The sequence below is a fragment of the Caloenas nicobarica genome, chromosome 11 (assembly GCF_036013445.1).
Source record: "Caloenas nicobarica isolate bCalNic1 chromosome 11, bCalNic1.hap1, whole genome shotgun sequence".
NCBI classification, from domain to species: Eukaryota; Metazoa; Chordata; class Aves; order Columbiformes; family Columbidae; genus Caloenas; species Caloenas nicobarica.
In genome coordinates this window covers 2603507-2619508 of record NC_088255.1, presented here as the reverse complement: position 1 = coordinate 2619508, position 16002 = coordinate 2603507, and the positions used below count along the sequence as shown (strand labels likewise).

The window sequence follows — 16002 nt, the reverse complement described above, 5'->3', positions numbered from 1 at the left end:
GCTGAGGAGAGCTGCTGAGATCCCTGATCCCTCAGCACCACTGGCCTGATCCTGAGCAAGGGGCTCCCCAGGGAGGACGTGATGAACAGTTCCCACTCAGCCCATGGCTGTGGGGTCAGGGATTGGTGATGGCAGGACCGGAGGGTCCAGGTCCTCCACGATCTCCTCTCAGGACATGGGCAGTGGATGGGCTAGAACAGCTGTAGTGTGACGGTCCCCAAGAGACAGGAGAGCTGCAGGGCCCAGAAGGGACTGTTTCTCACAGACAGTCATCGGACCCTTGGAGCAGCAGCGCTTGCCCAGGCAGGATCCCCAAGCTGGGACGGGGATGGACCATGATCAGCATACCCCAAAGCCCATTTTGGTGGGCGGGAGTGGATGAACAGCCTCCTCATTTCCATGGACCTCCATCCACGCTGTGCGGCCTGGGAGCTGACTCTGCTTCCCCTCACCCCATAGTGCTGGGGATTTCCAATTGTCTCATAAGCGTCCCTAGGACATCCTGTAAATGCTGCAGCCTGGTACTCCCCTTTGCCTGTCACTGGTAGCTGAGTAGTTGATAGCACAGGAGGAGGCATCTGGCTTGTGTGGTTACTCATGATGTATTCAACTGTCTCTGAATTTTCTCCAGAATCTTCCACTGTTGCAGTGGACCAGAAGCTCTGCTTTAGCTCTTCTTCGTCTCTATTGAATTGAATTGCAGGGACAGGAGATGGACTCGATGAGCCTTGTGGGTCCCTTCCAACTCAGGACATTCTATGATTCTATGAATGTACTCGCCCTCATGGGTTTTTTTAATTATTTATTATTTTCTTCACTTTCTTACATGCTGTATCAGAGGTCTCAACTTCTTCCTCCTTGATGTTGTCACTTCCTTCAGTCAGCAGATGACAAAAAGGGACATATGGCTGTTTATCCACACAGACCATTGGTCCCCACAGTCACCTCTGGTAAGATTGGTTCTTATAGTCCTCCCAAGTGACTATTCGTCCTCCTTGTCCCCTGCCAGGTGACTGTAGGTCTGCAGTTCCACCTCATGTGACTATTGGTCCTCACAGACTCTGCAGGTAGCATTGGTCCTTGCAGTCCCCCCTCAGGTGTGGGCTGTATTCCCCCGGGCCTAGAATTGCACCTGAGTGAATTGGGGTGCGCTGGGCAGGGCTGCAGCACCTCTGGGTGCTGCACGGGGTGTGTGGGAACCAGCACCTGCAGGGCTGGGCTGAACCATCTGAAGAGACCTCTCAAGCACCTGGGTGTTGATGTGTGTGTGCTTGTAGGGTCTCTGGAGGGCTGTGAACAAACATTTGCAGACACCTCCCCAGTACTGGGTGCTTGGTTCTGTGTCGTTGTGGGGTGTCTTGGAGGTCATGCACATGACTATGTTTTCTTGTCTGGTTTGCTCACCAGCTGCATCTGTTCTCCAAGTTCAGTGGGTGAGCTTCATCCTGCTATGGATGCATGTGGAGCTGTTCAAAACCTTACCAAGCCCATCCAAATCCTGAAGAAAGGCACGCATTCTAAGTGAAAACATGAATGTTTTAATTTCATTTTATACATATCTGCTGCTCCCACAGATTACATCAGAGTTTCAATGTTATTCAGGACTTCGTAAAATGGTTTGTGGTGAGGTGCTCTTAATCTCTGTGGAACAATTCAGTCTGAGCAAAAATATATCAGGAATATAGATAATAAATGCAGCTCTTAGGAAAAAATACCAGAAAGCCACAGTAGAAGGCACAGCTTACCACCTGCTGATAAATGTGTTACTGCTGCAGAACTGGGAGAAATTGCCACTGGGCATTGGGGTGCCCTAAAGAGCCTCATTGGACAGTGCCATGAGGTAAGAGGTGATCATGTCTGACAAGCGAGGAGGTCTCAGACTTGCACCTTTGCTTAGCAAATTGAAGTGCATCAGGAGCACCCCAGTTTCCCCCCCAGCGCCTCCGAGTCAGGTGGATCTTGCAGTGCCCAGAATTTTGTCGAAGCAGAAAAAGGTAGGGTTTTTGTCCCTGTGAGGGTGGTGGAAGGAAACAAGGCCCTTTGGCTCCCTTCTGGGCTAAGCTTCTTTGCTCAGGATGGAGTTCCTGGACCCTGATTCCTCCATCTGCTGGTGCTTTCTGAAATGAGAGGAGAACAGTTCATGGCTGTTCCACGGAAGAGGCTCCATGGGGGTGCAGAGCACAACTGGCAGGGCCAGAGCAGGAGCCTCGCTGCTAAGTGCAGCGATCCCCTGGAGCATTTCCTCCTCTGCCACTCTGCTCCCTGGGACTGAAAGGGCCTCACCTGCGTCTCCACAGCCAAAGCACCATGATGGCAGCCATGGCCACGACTGCCAGCAGCCCAGCCCCAAGTCCTGCAATCAGCACCAGCTCTGAGCTCCCTGAGAAACACAAGCAGAGGTTGCCATGAGCTTTCGGAGCTTTGCTCCATCCCGCAGGGCAGGGCAGGGCAGCTCAGAAGCCCCATCTCTGTGCCCACGGGTGGCACCTACCCCACGGGATGAGGAGGCTGCGGGTGCCCAGGCTGCGGTGGCGCACGCGGCAGGCGTAGCTGTGCCCGTCACGGGGGGCCACGGCCAGGACACTGCGCAGCTGGTAGGTGAGGTCGGCGTTGGGCAGGATGGCGCTGGTGTTGATCGCTGGGCCTGGCGGCACCTCCTGCCCATCCTGCAGCCAGGCCACACTGATGGAGCGCGGGTAGAAGCCGGTGACGCGGCAAACCAGCAGCAGCTGGGCTGGGCTGGGTGTGCGCGCGAAGACGGTGGCCACGGGCAGCTCTGGGGGGCGAGAGCAAAGGGATGAGGGGAGCCCCGGTGGGGACCGCTTGGCTCCAGTGTGTGGGGGCTCTGGGGTGGCTGTGCCAGGGTTGGGGTGGTCTCACCTTGTCTCGCCAGAGCTACGTTCCCATAGTGCAGTAACATCTCCATGTCGTCAATGCAGGTGTCATTGAAGAGGACTTGTATCAGCTCAGTGAAGGCGGTATACTTGTGGAGAACATCCCGGACATACCGTGACAGTTCGTTGTCTTGGGAGAGGAGCCAAGTGGCATTGTCCACACAGAAGGTGAGGAAGTCCTGGCCGTTGAAGGCCACACGGGCGAAGGCATGGGAGGTCTTGTTGGGGTAGAGCGTGCAGCCCGCTATACATTGGACCACAAAGGGGTCTGGAGGAGCAGAGAGGACAGAGCTTTTATGAGGAGCTGGGATTGCCTTCCTGTGCATACAGTTAGCATCTCCTGTCCAGCACCAGTACTGTCGGGTCCTCCTTCCCCACTTCCAAGATGCTGTTCATAGAGGGGACACAGAGAAGACCAAGTACTTACAGGGTACATCCTTCTGCATGGCACCTTCATTTACCATGTGGTTGAACTTCTGCAAATAGATCTTGATCATGTTCTCAATCATGTCCCAGTCACTGAGGGGCAGGGCTGGGCGCACCCAGGGCTGGTGGAAGTGGATTTTCCAGGTGTGCTTATCAAGAGAACCCAGTTCGATGTCCTCCAGCAGGCCCAGCCCCTCCGTGTCCACGAAGGAGGTGTTTTGGAAGGTGGAGATCTGGAGCAGGCGAAGAGTGAAGGCCTCTACATGAAACAGGGATCGACAGGGGGAGATGGGAGTGATAGGAGAGGGATGGAAAAAATGGAGGGGCTGAGGGATGGGTCCTTGGCATTGCAGGGATCTGCAGGACCCCATAAGCCTCCTGCATCCTTGGCAGCCCCAGCTCCCAACCCTGCACCCACCTGGGGTGACTGCATCTCCGCCAGGGGGTAGTTCTGGAGCCAGGGGACAAGGAAGGTTGAGGAGCCAAGTGCCCAAGGCAGGCGGGGAGAAGGAAACCCCTCACTCGCGGGGTCCCACAGGGGTGTGAGAGCAGATGTGGATGAGCCAGGGCTCCCACTTACCCTCCAGGTCTGCCCATGTCCCAGAGAGGAGGAAGGGGTAGAGGAGAAAGAGGAGGAGGAGGCAGCGGCGAGGGAGCTGCATGGTGCCAGCGGCGAGGCCCCGAGCGTGCAGCAGTGGATGCAGCAGCAGGAGGAAGGTTCTGTGACAGAGGTGGCCACACACTTCTCCTCAGGGCGGCTCTGCCCGTGCAGCTCCCCTGGTGCTGGTGGCCCTGGCAGCCAATGGGGCTGGCACTGGGGTTTTTTGGGAGGGCCCTGAGGTTCCTGCTACGGGTGGTCTGGTCTGGGGCACCCTGAGTGTGACTGTGAGTGCTGGGGGGAATTTGGGTGGCAGTGAGGCCGTCCCACTGCCTAGAGGAGGGGTCCCTCATGGCTGCAGCAGCACCTTGGCAATCAGGGCAATGCGAGTGACCCAGACCTGCTTTTCTACCCCCATTACCGATGGAGGTGCCAGCTGGCCATGGGCTGCATCCACTGTCCCTGACGGGAGTGTCCCTCACTGCCACTTGTGCCCGGCATGTCTGGCCCTGCGTAGCACAGACATCTCCATCTGCTCTGTGCTGCCTACTAAATGCTCCCATGTGTCTGTCCTCTCCACAGAGGAGCTGAACCCTGTTCCCACAGCCTGGCTGCGTGCCTGGGCTCCCCGTGCCACCAGGCTGCCCGCTGGCCTCACGCCTCATTGTCACCTCCCGGCCATCCCGCCGCCAGGCCAGGCTGATGGGCCACGGGCAGCGGCCGGTGATGCGGTAAAGCAGCAGGAGCAGAGCTGGGCCAGGCACGGGGGCAAAGCTCATGGGCATGGACAGCTCTGGCACACAAGGCTGAGGAGAGCTGCTGAGATCCCTGATCCCTCAGCACCACTGGCCTGATCCTGAGCAAGGGGCTTCCCAAGGGGGATGTGATGAGCAGTTCCTGCCCAACCCATGGCTGTGGGAACAGTGCTGGGGAACTGTCCTATAAATGTCCTGGGGAGAGAGCCTTGGCCTGGGTTGCAGTCTGATACTCCCCTTTCCTTCTCACCATCTTTGGTGGGGAACCCCCTTCCCCTCCCAAATGCCACCTAGGTGTGCAAACAGGAATGGTGGGGGCCATTCTACTGTTCTGCCCCCATTGTCACCAGTGTCCATTGCTGGAGGGACAACAGGGTGACCAGAGCTGGCCTCACCCCTACAACATCCCCTAACCACTGGTCCTACATGGTTGTCCCCTGCTGCCTCCTCTCACCCTACAGTTTCTCTTCCCCTTTTCTGGCAGTGCCTGCATTGGGGACAAAGGCAGAACTGAAACCACAGACAAGGGGAAATTTGAGATGGGGCGCCCTGATAACATCCAAACACAACCAGGACCGACGAGTCCCCTCTGCATTATGGCACGTCACCGTGTGACCACTCTAAGTACAGCTGAGACCAGGAGTCCCTGCTCCATGTCTTCATCTCAGGTGTCCCCAGCTGTGGTGGAGACACAGGGAAGGCCCGTATGGGGCTGCTGCAGGCTGAGCTGCAGCACCCCGTGACACTGAGTCAGAGATGGGGAGACAAGGACACCAAACCCCTTCCCTTCCATGGAGCTGTCCCATGGAGAAATAGGGATGCTGCGGTGGCCTGGCAGGCCCAGAAATGGCACCACTTCCCCAGCATCTCACCTCAGCGTCACCTAGGGGATGTCTGGCCATGGCACCACAATGTCCACATCCCTCCCAGCAGAGCCGCCAACCGAGGATTCTCTCTATGCCCGGGTATGGCATGGGGTGAACCACCCCAAGGCCTTTCCTGGGCACTGCAGGGCCATGGCTGTCCCCAAACATGCTTCCAGGGCCACCCCCAAGACTCTGCCCCCCTTGCATACCTTGGCCACAATGGACAGCATGCTGCAAGTGCTGGTGTGCAGTGCTGGCACCCTTGACTTCCCGGAGCTGCAGAACATCTTGCAGGTCTGACCTTGGCACAGGACCCCCACGGGCAGTGACCCCTCGCTTGAGCGCTGCCCCTCCAGTGCCTGGTGCAAGGACAGGGGCAGAGAACATCCCTCCTTCCCCGCCATGCCTCCCCCACCAGCTGCCTGCCTCCTGGCTGCTGCCAGACCTCCTTCTCCTCCAGCCCCAGCCCACCACAGGTGGACCTGTCTGTGTGGCAAGGGGAGCCCATCCCTGGGGCTTTCACCCTCTGGCTCCACCATGGGCCATATCCCAGAGCCCTGACCACAGATTCCCAGGGAGGTGGTCACCCCAAAGCCTCGGGGTCCTTGGGTGGGGGTGCAGGGTCGTTTTTTCAGGGTGAAGTGGAAGGCAGCAGAGGCAGCAGCAGGACGCAGTGACCTGCCTGGCCACAGCAGGTTGCTGCGAGGGACAAGGACACATGCCCCATCCCAGGCACTGCCCCACACAAGCCATGCTGTGCCATGCTGTGCCATGCTGTGCCACCTCCCTGGCACAGCAGCAGCTTTCCTCCTCCTCTCCCAGCTCCTGCTGCCCTTCGCCATTTCCCAGCCAGCAGAGGTGCAGGAGAGGGCTGTGACACGGATTGTCAGCCTGGCCAAATTCATCAGCACCACCCCTCCCCTGTCACAGGTGCCTCCACTCCCACATTCCGCGCTGTCCCCCCGCGGCCCCTCTGCCTCCCGACCCCCGGGAAGCGCCTTGCGACCCCCAACCCGCCCATTGTCTCCCACCCACACTTGCGCTCCCCATCCCCGCGCTTCTCCGCACCCCAATCCCGCGGCTGTTGTTTTCACTGAAATTTGTAATTTGTGATTGTTTTCATTTCCGTCCTTTCCCGGGGTTTATTTCGCCGTTATTTCGCTTTGGCTGCTGCCGCCCGGCGGCCAAAGCCGGTACTGCAGCTCCGGCTCCGCGCATGCGCAGCGGGGCCGCCGCGCTCGGTGCCGCCGCCGCGCTCGGTGCCGCCGCCGCGCTCGGTGCCGCCGCCGCGCTCGGTGCCGCCGCCGCGCTCGGTGCCGCCGCCGCGCTCGGTGCCGCCGCCGCGCTCGGTGCCGCCGCCGCGCTCGGTGCCGCCGCCGCGCTCGGTGCCGCCGCTCATGACGGAAGCGCCGCCGCCGCCCCCCGTGCGCGGTGCCGCCGGGCGCGCAAAGCGGGAACCGCAGCGCTGCTGCCGCTGCTGCCGCCGCCCGGCGGCCGAAGCGCGGTGCTGCAGCCCGGCGGCGCCGCCGCCGCTGGCGCCCGGGGGAAAGTAATTGGTGCTGCTGAAAAGCCCTTCTGATGTTAAAAATAGCCAGTTTTCAGCTTAAATAAACCCTCAGACGGGCCTTTTTTTTGGGAGGTGGGGAAGTTGGACGGTGAGGGGAGAAGCATCCTGCTGACGTGCGGAATAAACTCTACAACTGAGGGCTGAGGGAGCTGGGGCTCTTGAGCTTGGAGGAGACTGAGGGGTGACTCATTCATGGGGATCAATATGGAAAGGGGGAGTGTCAGGAGGATGGAGCCAGGCTCTTCTGGGTGACAACCAGTGATAGGACAAGGGGCAATGGGTGCAAACTGGAACACAGGAGGTTCCGCTTAAAGATGAGAAGAAACTTCTTCATGGTGAGGGTGCCAGAGCCTGGCCCAGGCTGCCCAGGGAGGTTGTGGAGTCTCCTTCTCTGCAGACATTCCAACCCGCCTGGACACCTTCCTGTGTAACCTCATCCGGGTGTTCCTGCTCCGGCGGGGGGATTGGGCTGGATGAGCTTTTGAGGTCCCTTCCAATCCCTGACATTCTGGGATTCTGTGATTCTGTGAACTCAAGATGAGTTATAAAGCAGGTATGTTTATTCTGGCGCCAGTATGCGTGCGAATATTTTCCAAAGCATGCATTCCTTTGTTTCAGAAGGTAGCTAAAGGTGCTAAACACTCTATTTGATGTCCTGCAAAGATTTTTGGCCTTGTAGCTGGGTTTACTGTCTGCTGGGGAAGTTCTGTGTATGTGGAGCAGACACAGGGCTCCCTGCAGAGCCTTGGGCAGTCAAAAAGAAGATTTGGCTCACCAGTAGCCAAATTTTTCAGGCCCTTGGTGAAGGGCTCTTTGCAATTTGGGGAGGTCAGACCATTAAAATCCCATGGTAGCTATATGTGCTAGGAACTGCCCCCCATGCCTTTGTTCCCCACAGGTCCTGAGGGACCCGAAGTGTTTGCTCAGCAGCCGAGCCTCCGTCGGTTATCGGCAGAAATCGGTGCCACGGTCCAGCACAGGCCCTGCGCTCCCTTGCCTGCTGGCACTGCCAGAATCCCCCGTGGAACCAGCATCCAGGGAAACACCTGGATGCTGGTTGCTGCTGGTCTGGCGAGCTTCGCTGCAGACAGAAGCTGCATCATTAAAGGGCTTGTCAGCTCCCTCGTGTTCAGCTCCTGGCTCCCGAAACCAGCTCCTGAGGAAGCTTCTGCAGGGCCGTGGCACCTTGTGCCACAGCTCACACACCCCGATTTCGAGCTGGAGACAAAATAGCTCTGGCAGAAGGGCACGAGCAGCAATGCCGCCACTTGCTCAGAACACTTCACTTGGAACTTGTTCATCAAATACAAGCTTAATTTGAAGACCAGAAGCTTTCAGAGATGCTGTTTTCAAACCTCTCATTTATACCATGTTCCACATTATTCTGCTTTGTAAAATTTGTTGTTTTCCCTTTCAGAGAGGTTTGACCAGTGAATAGGTGTTTCGAAAACTAAAAGCACGGTTTAAGTCATCTGGGGTTAAAACATCACCCGTGATCACAGCATTTTGCTGTTCCACGCCACCCACCAGGATGCTCTTGTAGATGTTGCCACTTTCGTCGTCAGGATGGTGCAGCTGCCTCCATTCTGCTGGTCGTAAGCTGGAGGCACTGGAGGCATTTCTTTTGAGGTGACAGGTGTCACGGAGTCAGGGCACTTCACAGAATCACAGAATCACAGAATGTTAGGGATTGGAAGGGACCTCGAAAGATCATCTAGTCCAATCCGCCTGCCAGGGCAGGAACACCTAGGTGAGGTTACACAGGAAGGCGTCCAGGCGGGTTTTGAATGTCTCCAGAGAAGGAGAATCCACAACCTCCCTGGGCAGCCTGTTCCAGTGTTCTGTCACCCTCACTGAGAAGAAGTTTCTTCTCAAATTTAAGTGGAACCTCTTGTGTTCCAGAGCACTTGTCACTGGATGGCAGCAAGGGAGGGGATGTGATTAAAGATGACACCCCTGAGGAAGAGGTGTCTGTGGCATGGTCAGTGGTACGGAATGGGGAGGTTTCAGGGAGATACACAATAGAAAGAAAGAAAGTAATCTCGTAAATCTGACATTTTGTATGTGTTTGTGTGTCATTCTGGAGGAAGAGCTGGAGAAAGCAGAAGGCACGTACAAAACCTCAGCCACCGGCACAAGGCTGGCAGAGGGATTCTGTGCCTCCAGAAAAAGTGATCTTCACTTGATTCCTTTCACCATTTTAATGAAAACTTCTTTCCAATTCGCTGTGCCAGACCCTGCACCGCTTGCTCTTGCCCCTCAGAGCAGGCCAGGAGGTGGCAGCAGATACAACGACCAGAATCGGGCTGTGGGCACCAGCCAGGAACTGGGACAGACTGGGACAGACTGGGACAGACTGGGGGCACCGCGGGCACCGCTGCTCCCGCACCAGATCAGAGCCTTTCCCGGAGTGACCACACACGCGCCTCCCTGTCTGCCCTGTCCAACCTGCTTATTGAAATCACGGTAACAACTGCTCCAGCTCAACAGTTTAAACCATTTATTTATTGTGCGAAACTCCTGACTGGATTGCTTGCATTTTTACACATCATTTACAGACCTGTTTTCTTTTACAGACCTTTGTTTTCTTTTACAGGTGTATTCTAGCGTTCTTATGATTACTGTTTTTCAGTCCATTACTCCAACGATGCTCTGATCGTTTGCAGGGAGTCATGCAAGACATGGTACCTTACCTTGGTACCTTCCTCATGGATCTCATCATGATGGACACAGCCCTTCAGGACTATCTTGAGGTAATTTGTCCTTGGGCAGCTCTTAAAAATGGAGGAATCTATTTTCCAAAAAAAAAAAAAAAAAAAAAAGGAAGCAATATGCAGTTTTCTTAGTAACAAGAATCTTGTATGAATGTGAGTGCAGTTATCTCAAAGGACAAGCTTAGCATTATATTTTGCCTTGTTTTCTTAGGTTTAAAATGTGAAGAAAGATGGCTTTCCATCATTCTGTTTTGTTTTTTGGAAAACAACATTTTAGGTGTAAAGATTTCTGTGACTAATTGGTAAAACACACAGAATCAGCAATTCAGCTCTTCAGGCTGCTCACTGAAGTGCTTCAGTATTGACTCGGACACATCCGAGCCCTAAAGTGATTCGAGACTTGGATTTTTAATTGCTCTGTAGCTGAATGAGGAGGGGGAGCCCATCCAGCATGGGAAGGGAAAGAGGATTGCAGGGGAGTCTGGTGGTTTAATCCCCAGTGGTTTAATCCCCAGTGGTTCAGGAGGCAGCAGCATTTAAGTGATGAGGAGAGGTAGGGTCTCAGCCCAGCTGGTGAAGCAGCTTTTCTTACCCCACACCCACCCACAGGTGCAGGTTCAGGTTCTCTCAGCTTTTAGCTCTCTGCTAAATTTCAAATTTCTTGGATATTGCTACTTTGAGACACATAACTAATAGTATTGTCTGCTCTGCAGTTTCCACCTTTCACGTGAGATTGAAGCAGCTGCTGACACGAGCATCACGTTGGCCAAATCTTGGAAAAGTGTGGTGAAGAGGTTCAGCCTGTGAGTACGACGGGGCCAGGGGGGTTTGTTGTGTTATTATGAACTGGAATAAATCAAAGAAGCAGCACATACTCATTTCACCAGCTGGCACACCTGGCTGGGGATCCAGACCACTGCAGTACTGTAAGGAGAAACTAACAGCTAGAAATACATATTTCTGCCTGAAATTGTCCCTATCTATTGGTATAAGTAGTCATGAGGATTATTAGTGGTTAAAGAGATTAGAAATAAGCCTTCCTAAGGTGTCAGGAACAATTTTAGTGCTGGATTACAAATTCAATATATATTGTGTAATAACTTTCCTGAATGCAGTAGTAAAACAGAATAAAGAAGGATAAAGTCTAACTTGCTATACACATACAAAAAATTTCCTTTGCTACTCCTTGAAATTTCCTTGCCTTGCATTTAGAAATGAGTCCAGGAGAGGGAGAGTGCCTGTAATTTACACTTTCTTGTGATCTGCTCCTTGTGTACATGTCTGTTGAGACTCTTAGAGAGAAACTGATACCTGTGGCACCTTTATTGAGTTGAAAGAATTTGCAGCAGGGGATGAATTTGCCTTTAGAAAACCTTGGCCTGGTGTATGGCTGAGTGTTACCTCTCACGTGCTGTTTCACTTATGGTGACGGAGTATTTTGAGCTGCCCCATGTCAGAGGGACCAGGAGCCCTCAGGGAAGCAGCTGCCATGGCTCTGGCTTGTACCTCATCCCTTGGAGTGTAAATGCTTCAGATTCACCATCAATCACCTCCTGGCAAGTGAGTCTGACAATTCACAATCTGACGAGGAGTCTCGTTTCTGACATTGGGCATTAGCTCTGACTTTGGCCTTGCAGCTGGCGGGGACGCTGGGTGAAGAAGGTTTTGTCTTAGTGAGCAACAAACCCCATAAAGAACAGGGAGGAGATGAAAACAATAGGCCACTTGAGATAGGAAAACACAGATTTTTTGAAGCAAGTGACAGCTTTGCTCAGCCCAGCTCTTCTGCTTTCCCTCACCGGCTGTTATGCTTTCTTTTATCTCCTAGGCTGTTCCTGGGCTTGGGGGTGATCGCTCACAGCACACCCATCAAAGCGCAGCCCAAACCTGCTCCAGGTGGGAGCTCTGGGGACAGCACGGTCAGCGTCGTCTCTCCCACCAACACTCCTGAGGACCCTCAGCACAAGGTAGCGCCTGGGCCCTGTTTTCAGCACAAACAGCCTGCGCGAGGCTGCTGATGCTGCAGGCAGCCCCAGGCACTTGCCCAAGCCTGTTGGTCTTGACTACAGCGTTGCTTGTAGTGGAATGGAGGGACCTGAGCTCTGGGAAAGGTGTTTCTTGGGGGGAAAGCTCATCTGCATAAGCCCAGCCTAATTCTGGAGAAAGCAGAGCAGCTGAGCAAGTGAGGGGCTGGTGAGGTCAGAGCTCACCAGCCTCGGGGATTTGACCTCCCAGAAGCTGCTCAGATGAAGCCTTGCCTGGGCTCGGTTCAGCTTCCAGGGAGCTTTTTCCTACAGGCCTTCCATTTTCAACTAACCTACATTACCTGGATTGCCGAAGCTCTTTTTAGGGGTGTTTTACTTGAAGAGTGTCATGTTGGGGTTTAGCTTATGGATATTTTGCATTAAATTGTACTAAATGTGCTTAAACCAAATGAAGTATGGGGTGCTGGACACTGGCATCTATAAATGGTTTAAACTGTTGAGCTGGAGCAGTTGTTACCGTGATTTTAATAAGCGGGTTGGAGAGGGAAGATCCTCTCAGTGGTTTTTGAGCAAGGCAGATGAAGAGAAAGGCAAAACCCTGAGGAGCAGGGGAAGGAGGGGGCAGCTTCAGTCAAGGAAAGGATATTCCAGGAGAAGGGGCAGACAGGGAGGCGTGTGTGTGTGTTTTCAGTCCTGGAAAGGCTCTGACATTGTGCAGGAGCAGTGGTGCCCGTGGTGTTCCCTGCTCTGTCCCAGTCTGTCCCAGTCCCTGGCTGGTGCCCACAGCCCAGTTCTGGTCCTGGTATCTGCTGCCACCTCCTGGCCTGCTCTGAGGGGCAAAAGCAAGTCCTGGTACAGCAAATTGGAAATAAGTTTTCATTAAAATGGTGAGAGGAATCAAGCAAAAATTGCTTTTTCTGGAGGCAGGGAATCCCACTGCTGAGGGTTTGTAGATGCCCTCTGCTTTCTCCAGCTCTTCCTCCAGAATGACACGCAGACATAAGAAATTTCTGCTTTATGAGAATGCCTTTCAAAAATACTTTTTCAAAAAATATATTTTTTCAAAAATCTTTGCAGGACATCAAATAAAGTGTTTAGCACAGGAGACTGGGGATTAATTGATGTCTGCAAACAACAGCTGGGGCAGCTGTTGCTGTGGACTTCTATGGCTGCTGAGAACATCTCACCTCTCCAAGTGGTTGCTCAGGAGAGCAGAGGCTGTGACTTACTGCTGCCTCTTCTAGAACAGTGTCTGTTGTCTTGAACTAAAAAAAAGACTATGTGTCACAGATAGTAGATTCTGCCAGGTACTAAAACGTGCTATGTAGTTACCAACCCATCATAATTTTTCACTTCTCAGAAACCTTTTCCAGGACCAATTAGTCTGCAGAAAGCCAGGCTTTGCATAGCCTGATGGAGCCTGACAGAGTGCGATAGGGCCCAACAGGGCCTGACAGAGCCCAAAAAAGCCTGACAGAGACCAACAGGGCTTGACAAACCTTGACAGAGTCCAACAGAGCTAGACAAAACCCAACAGATCCCGACAGAGCCAGACAGAGCATGACAGGGACTGATAAAGCCCAAGACAGGGCCAGACGAAGCCCGACAGGGCCTGACAGAGCCCAACAGAGCCAACCGAGCCTGACAAAGCCTGACAGAGCCCCATAGGGGCAGACAAAGCTTGACAGAGCCCAACAGCGCCTGACAAAACCTGACAGGGACTGACAGAGGTAGGCAAAGCCCAATACAGCCTGACAGAGCCCAACAAAGCTTGACAGAGCCCGACAGGGCCTGATAGGGCTCAACAGAACCCGACAGAGTCCAACAAAGCCCGATAGATCCTGACAGGACCTGAAAAAGCCCGACAGGGACCGACACAACCCGACAGAGCTTGACAGGGCCTGGCAGTGGCAATAACTGGCACGGTGATGGTCCCACAGGGATGACCCCAAAAATAACAGCAGTCTCATCGAAATGCTCAGCGCTGCCCAACCACGGGCCACCATGTGAGTTGGGATCAGTCCCAGCCAAGCCATGGGACACCCTGGGGCTAGCAGGCGGCTGCCCGCCGTGCCCCGGCTCCCCTGGTCTGTGCCAGCTGCAAATCTGCCGCCATCCTTCTCCTGTGTGATTTTTGCAGTTTCAAATGAGGCTCTGCTGCCCATTTAACTCCCTGAGAGCAGCCGGGAGGTGTACGGAGGTTTTGCTTTTTTCCCCACCCTCCAGCGCAGAGGGAATTGGGTGCTCCTTGGGGCTATTTTTTTAAATTTTATTTAAGTTATTCTCCTGTAGGGGTTCAAATCAATGGAGAGCTGCACACGTAACATGAATAGGGAGTGAAAAGCCATAACACCTCCTGCCATGTGGGCTTTGAACTTCAGGACCACATTTAATGGAAATATTTCTGCTGCTGAAATAAGCATTTGCTTCTGTCACTGAGCTTGGTCATTTCACTGCTTTACACCCGGCTGTAAAATACGGGCAAAAAACACCTCAAAAATATTCCTGTAGCCAATTTTCTTTAAATTGTAGGAGGTTTATTTGCCAGATCTTGGCAATATGGTGCCCAGCCCTGGTGTGTGGCAGTGCTGGTGGCAGAACAGGCTGGACCCGCTCAGCCCGGGCTCCCCCAGAAAGCACCCGACCCATGGCCTGGGGATGCTGTGACAGTGGCTGGGGATGCTGTGGCACTGCCTGGGGATGCTGTGACACTGCCTGGTCCTCCACACAGCTCTGCAACAAATAGCGCATTAGATGTTCTCACCACTGGGAAGTGTTTTTTTCCACTGCCATCTCATGGAGGAGCACAGACGGATTGTTCTTGGTCCTCTGTTCCCTCAAATAAATATAGAAACATAACAACAAAGACACAGCATAAATAAAGTATGAGTCCGCTAGGCCTGCTTGCCTCTAACTGTTGTCCTGCCCGACAGCCGCCAAGTAGAACTACTGCTCGGGAGGAGTTGTTGATGCTGCCTTCTACGGCGGCTGCATCCCAAGGGCAGCTCCTGCCCCATGCTCTTGCCTTTTCCTGCGCCTCCGCTCCACGTGTGTCCCTGAGGCCACAGCATGGGGTCTACGGTGAGTTTTCTGAGTTATTACAATTGTTTTGCCTTAAAAAAAAAAAATCTGAAAATTTTATATCTTGTAAGTGAAACCGATAATTTTTTATTGACACTTGACAGGATGGTCAAAGCTCAGGTTTTGTTTGTGTATCCTGTGCAGATTTTGGTGACTCACAATAAATGCAAAATGTTAATGTCAGTATGACACTGATACATAATGAAGTAACTTCTCCATGTTGATGTGGTGCATGACGTTAGACTGCGTGCCAAAATGTAAGGCTGGGGAGAAGTGTTTAAGTGAGAAGGTACATGTATGGACTGATAAAGTGCAAAATGCTTAAGAGTTATGACTACAAAGTAAGTTCTTTAACTAATTCTTTAAGCTAATTTGCTACATGAAAGGCCCTTTTAAACCAGTCATCTTTTATGACTTTAACCGTTTTAAATTAAAAATGCTGTTTACATCCTTGAGTGCCCTACTTCAAACTGCACATCTCATTATTCCTCTGGGTTTGGGTTTATTTGGGCATTTTGTTACAGCATTTGAACTACCACTTCTGTGCATTTACCGTGGAGTTCCCTTAGGACAGCCATGGGCTGATGGGTGCTGTTTTGTTTGTGCCAACAAAAATAGGCCCAAAATAGGACAGTTATTGCAATAGCGAAATCTGGCATTGGAGAGGAAACTGGAAGGGATGTACGCTGTCATCTGCTGCCTCCTCTCTTGCTGCAGCTCAGCCATCCCTGTTGTTTCAAGGTTGGTTTCACAGATAACTTCTTTGCAAACACTTACTTAGAGAGTAGATATGGTCAAGGGGAAAAAAGATAACTTGGTTTGCTTCTGTACAGTGGCATGGAAATAACTATGGGGACGACGTGCCTAAAGCTACAGGGCATCATCAAATAGGACTTTGCACACATCACTGCAGAGGAGATCTATAGGACGAACACTACAAAATGGCAAGAAAAATGGGGAAGCTCAAAAACTGCCAGTGATCCTTCCCCCTGTGCTGGTGATGGAGCCTGAGCCTGTTCTGAGCCCCACAGCAGAGGTGGGACGGGGGAGCTTGGTGGTGTGAGCTGGCCCTGCCCAAAGCGAAGGCGCAGACTGTCCCCGAGTGCCCACTTCAGG

The 16002-nt window shown here is 53.3% G+C and overlaps 1 protein-coding gene across 1 annotated transcript; it reads right to left on the bottom strand.

The window, feature by feature from the left end:
* Nucleotides 1–2056: 2056 nt before the first annotated feature.
* On the bottom strand, nucleotides 2057–3982 carry LOC135992907 (T-cell surface glycoprotein CD1b-1-like). The gene is made up of 6 exons (XM_065642331.1): nucleotides 3901–3982; nucleotides 3322–3579; nucleotides 2881–3162; nucleotides 2492–2776; nucleotides 2284–2380; nucleotides 2057–2117 (listed from the first exon to the last, which is right to left on the bottom strand). The coding sequence occupies exons 1-6, from the start codon at nucleotides 3980–3982 to the stop codon at nucleotides 2057–2059; spliced, it is 1065 nt and encodes a 354-aa protein (XP_065498403.1).
* Nucleotides 3983–16002: the final 12020 nt, after the last annotated feature.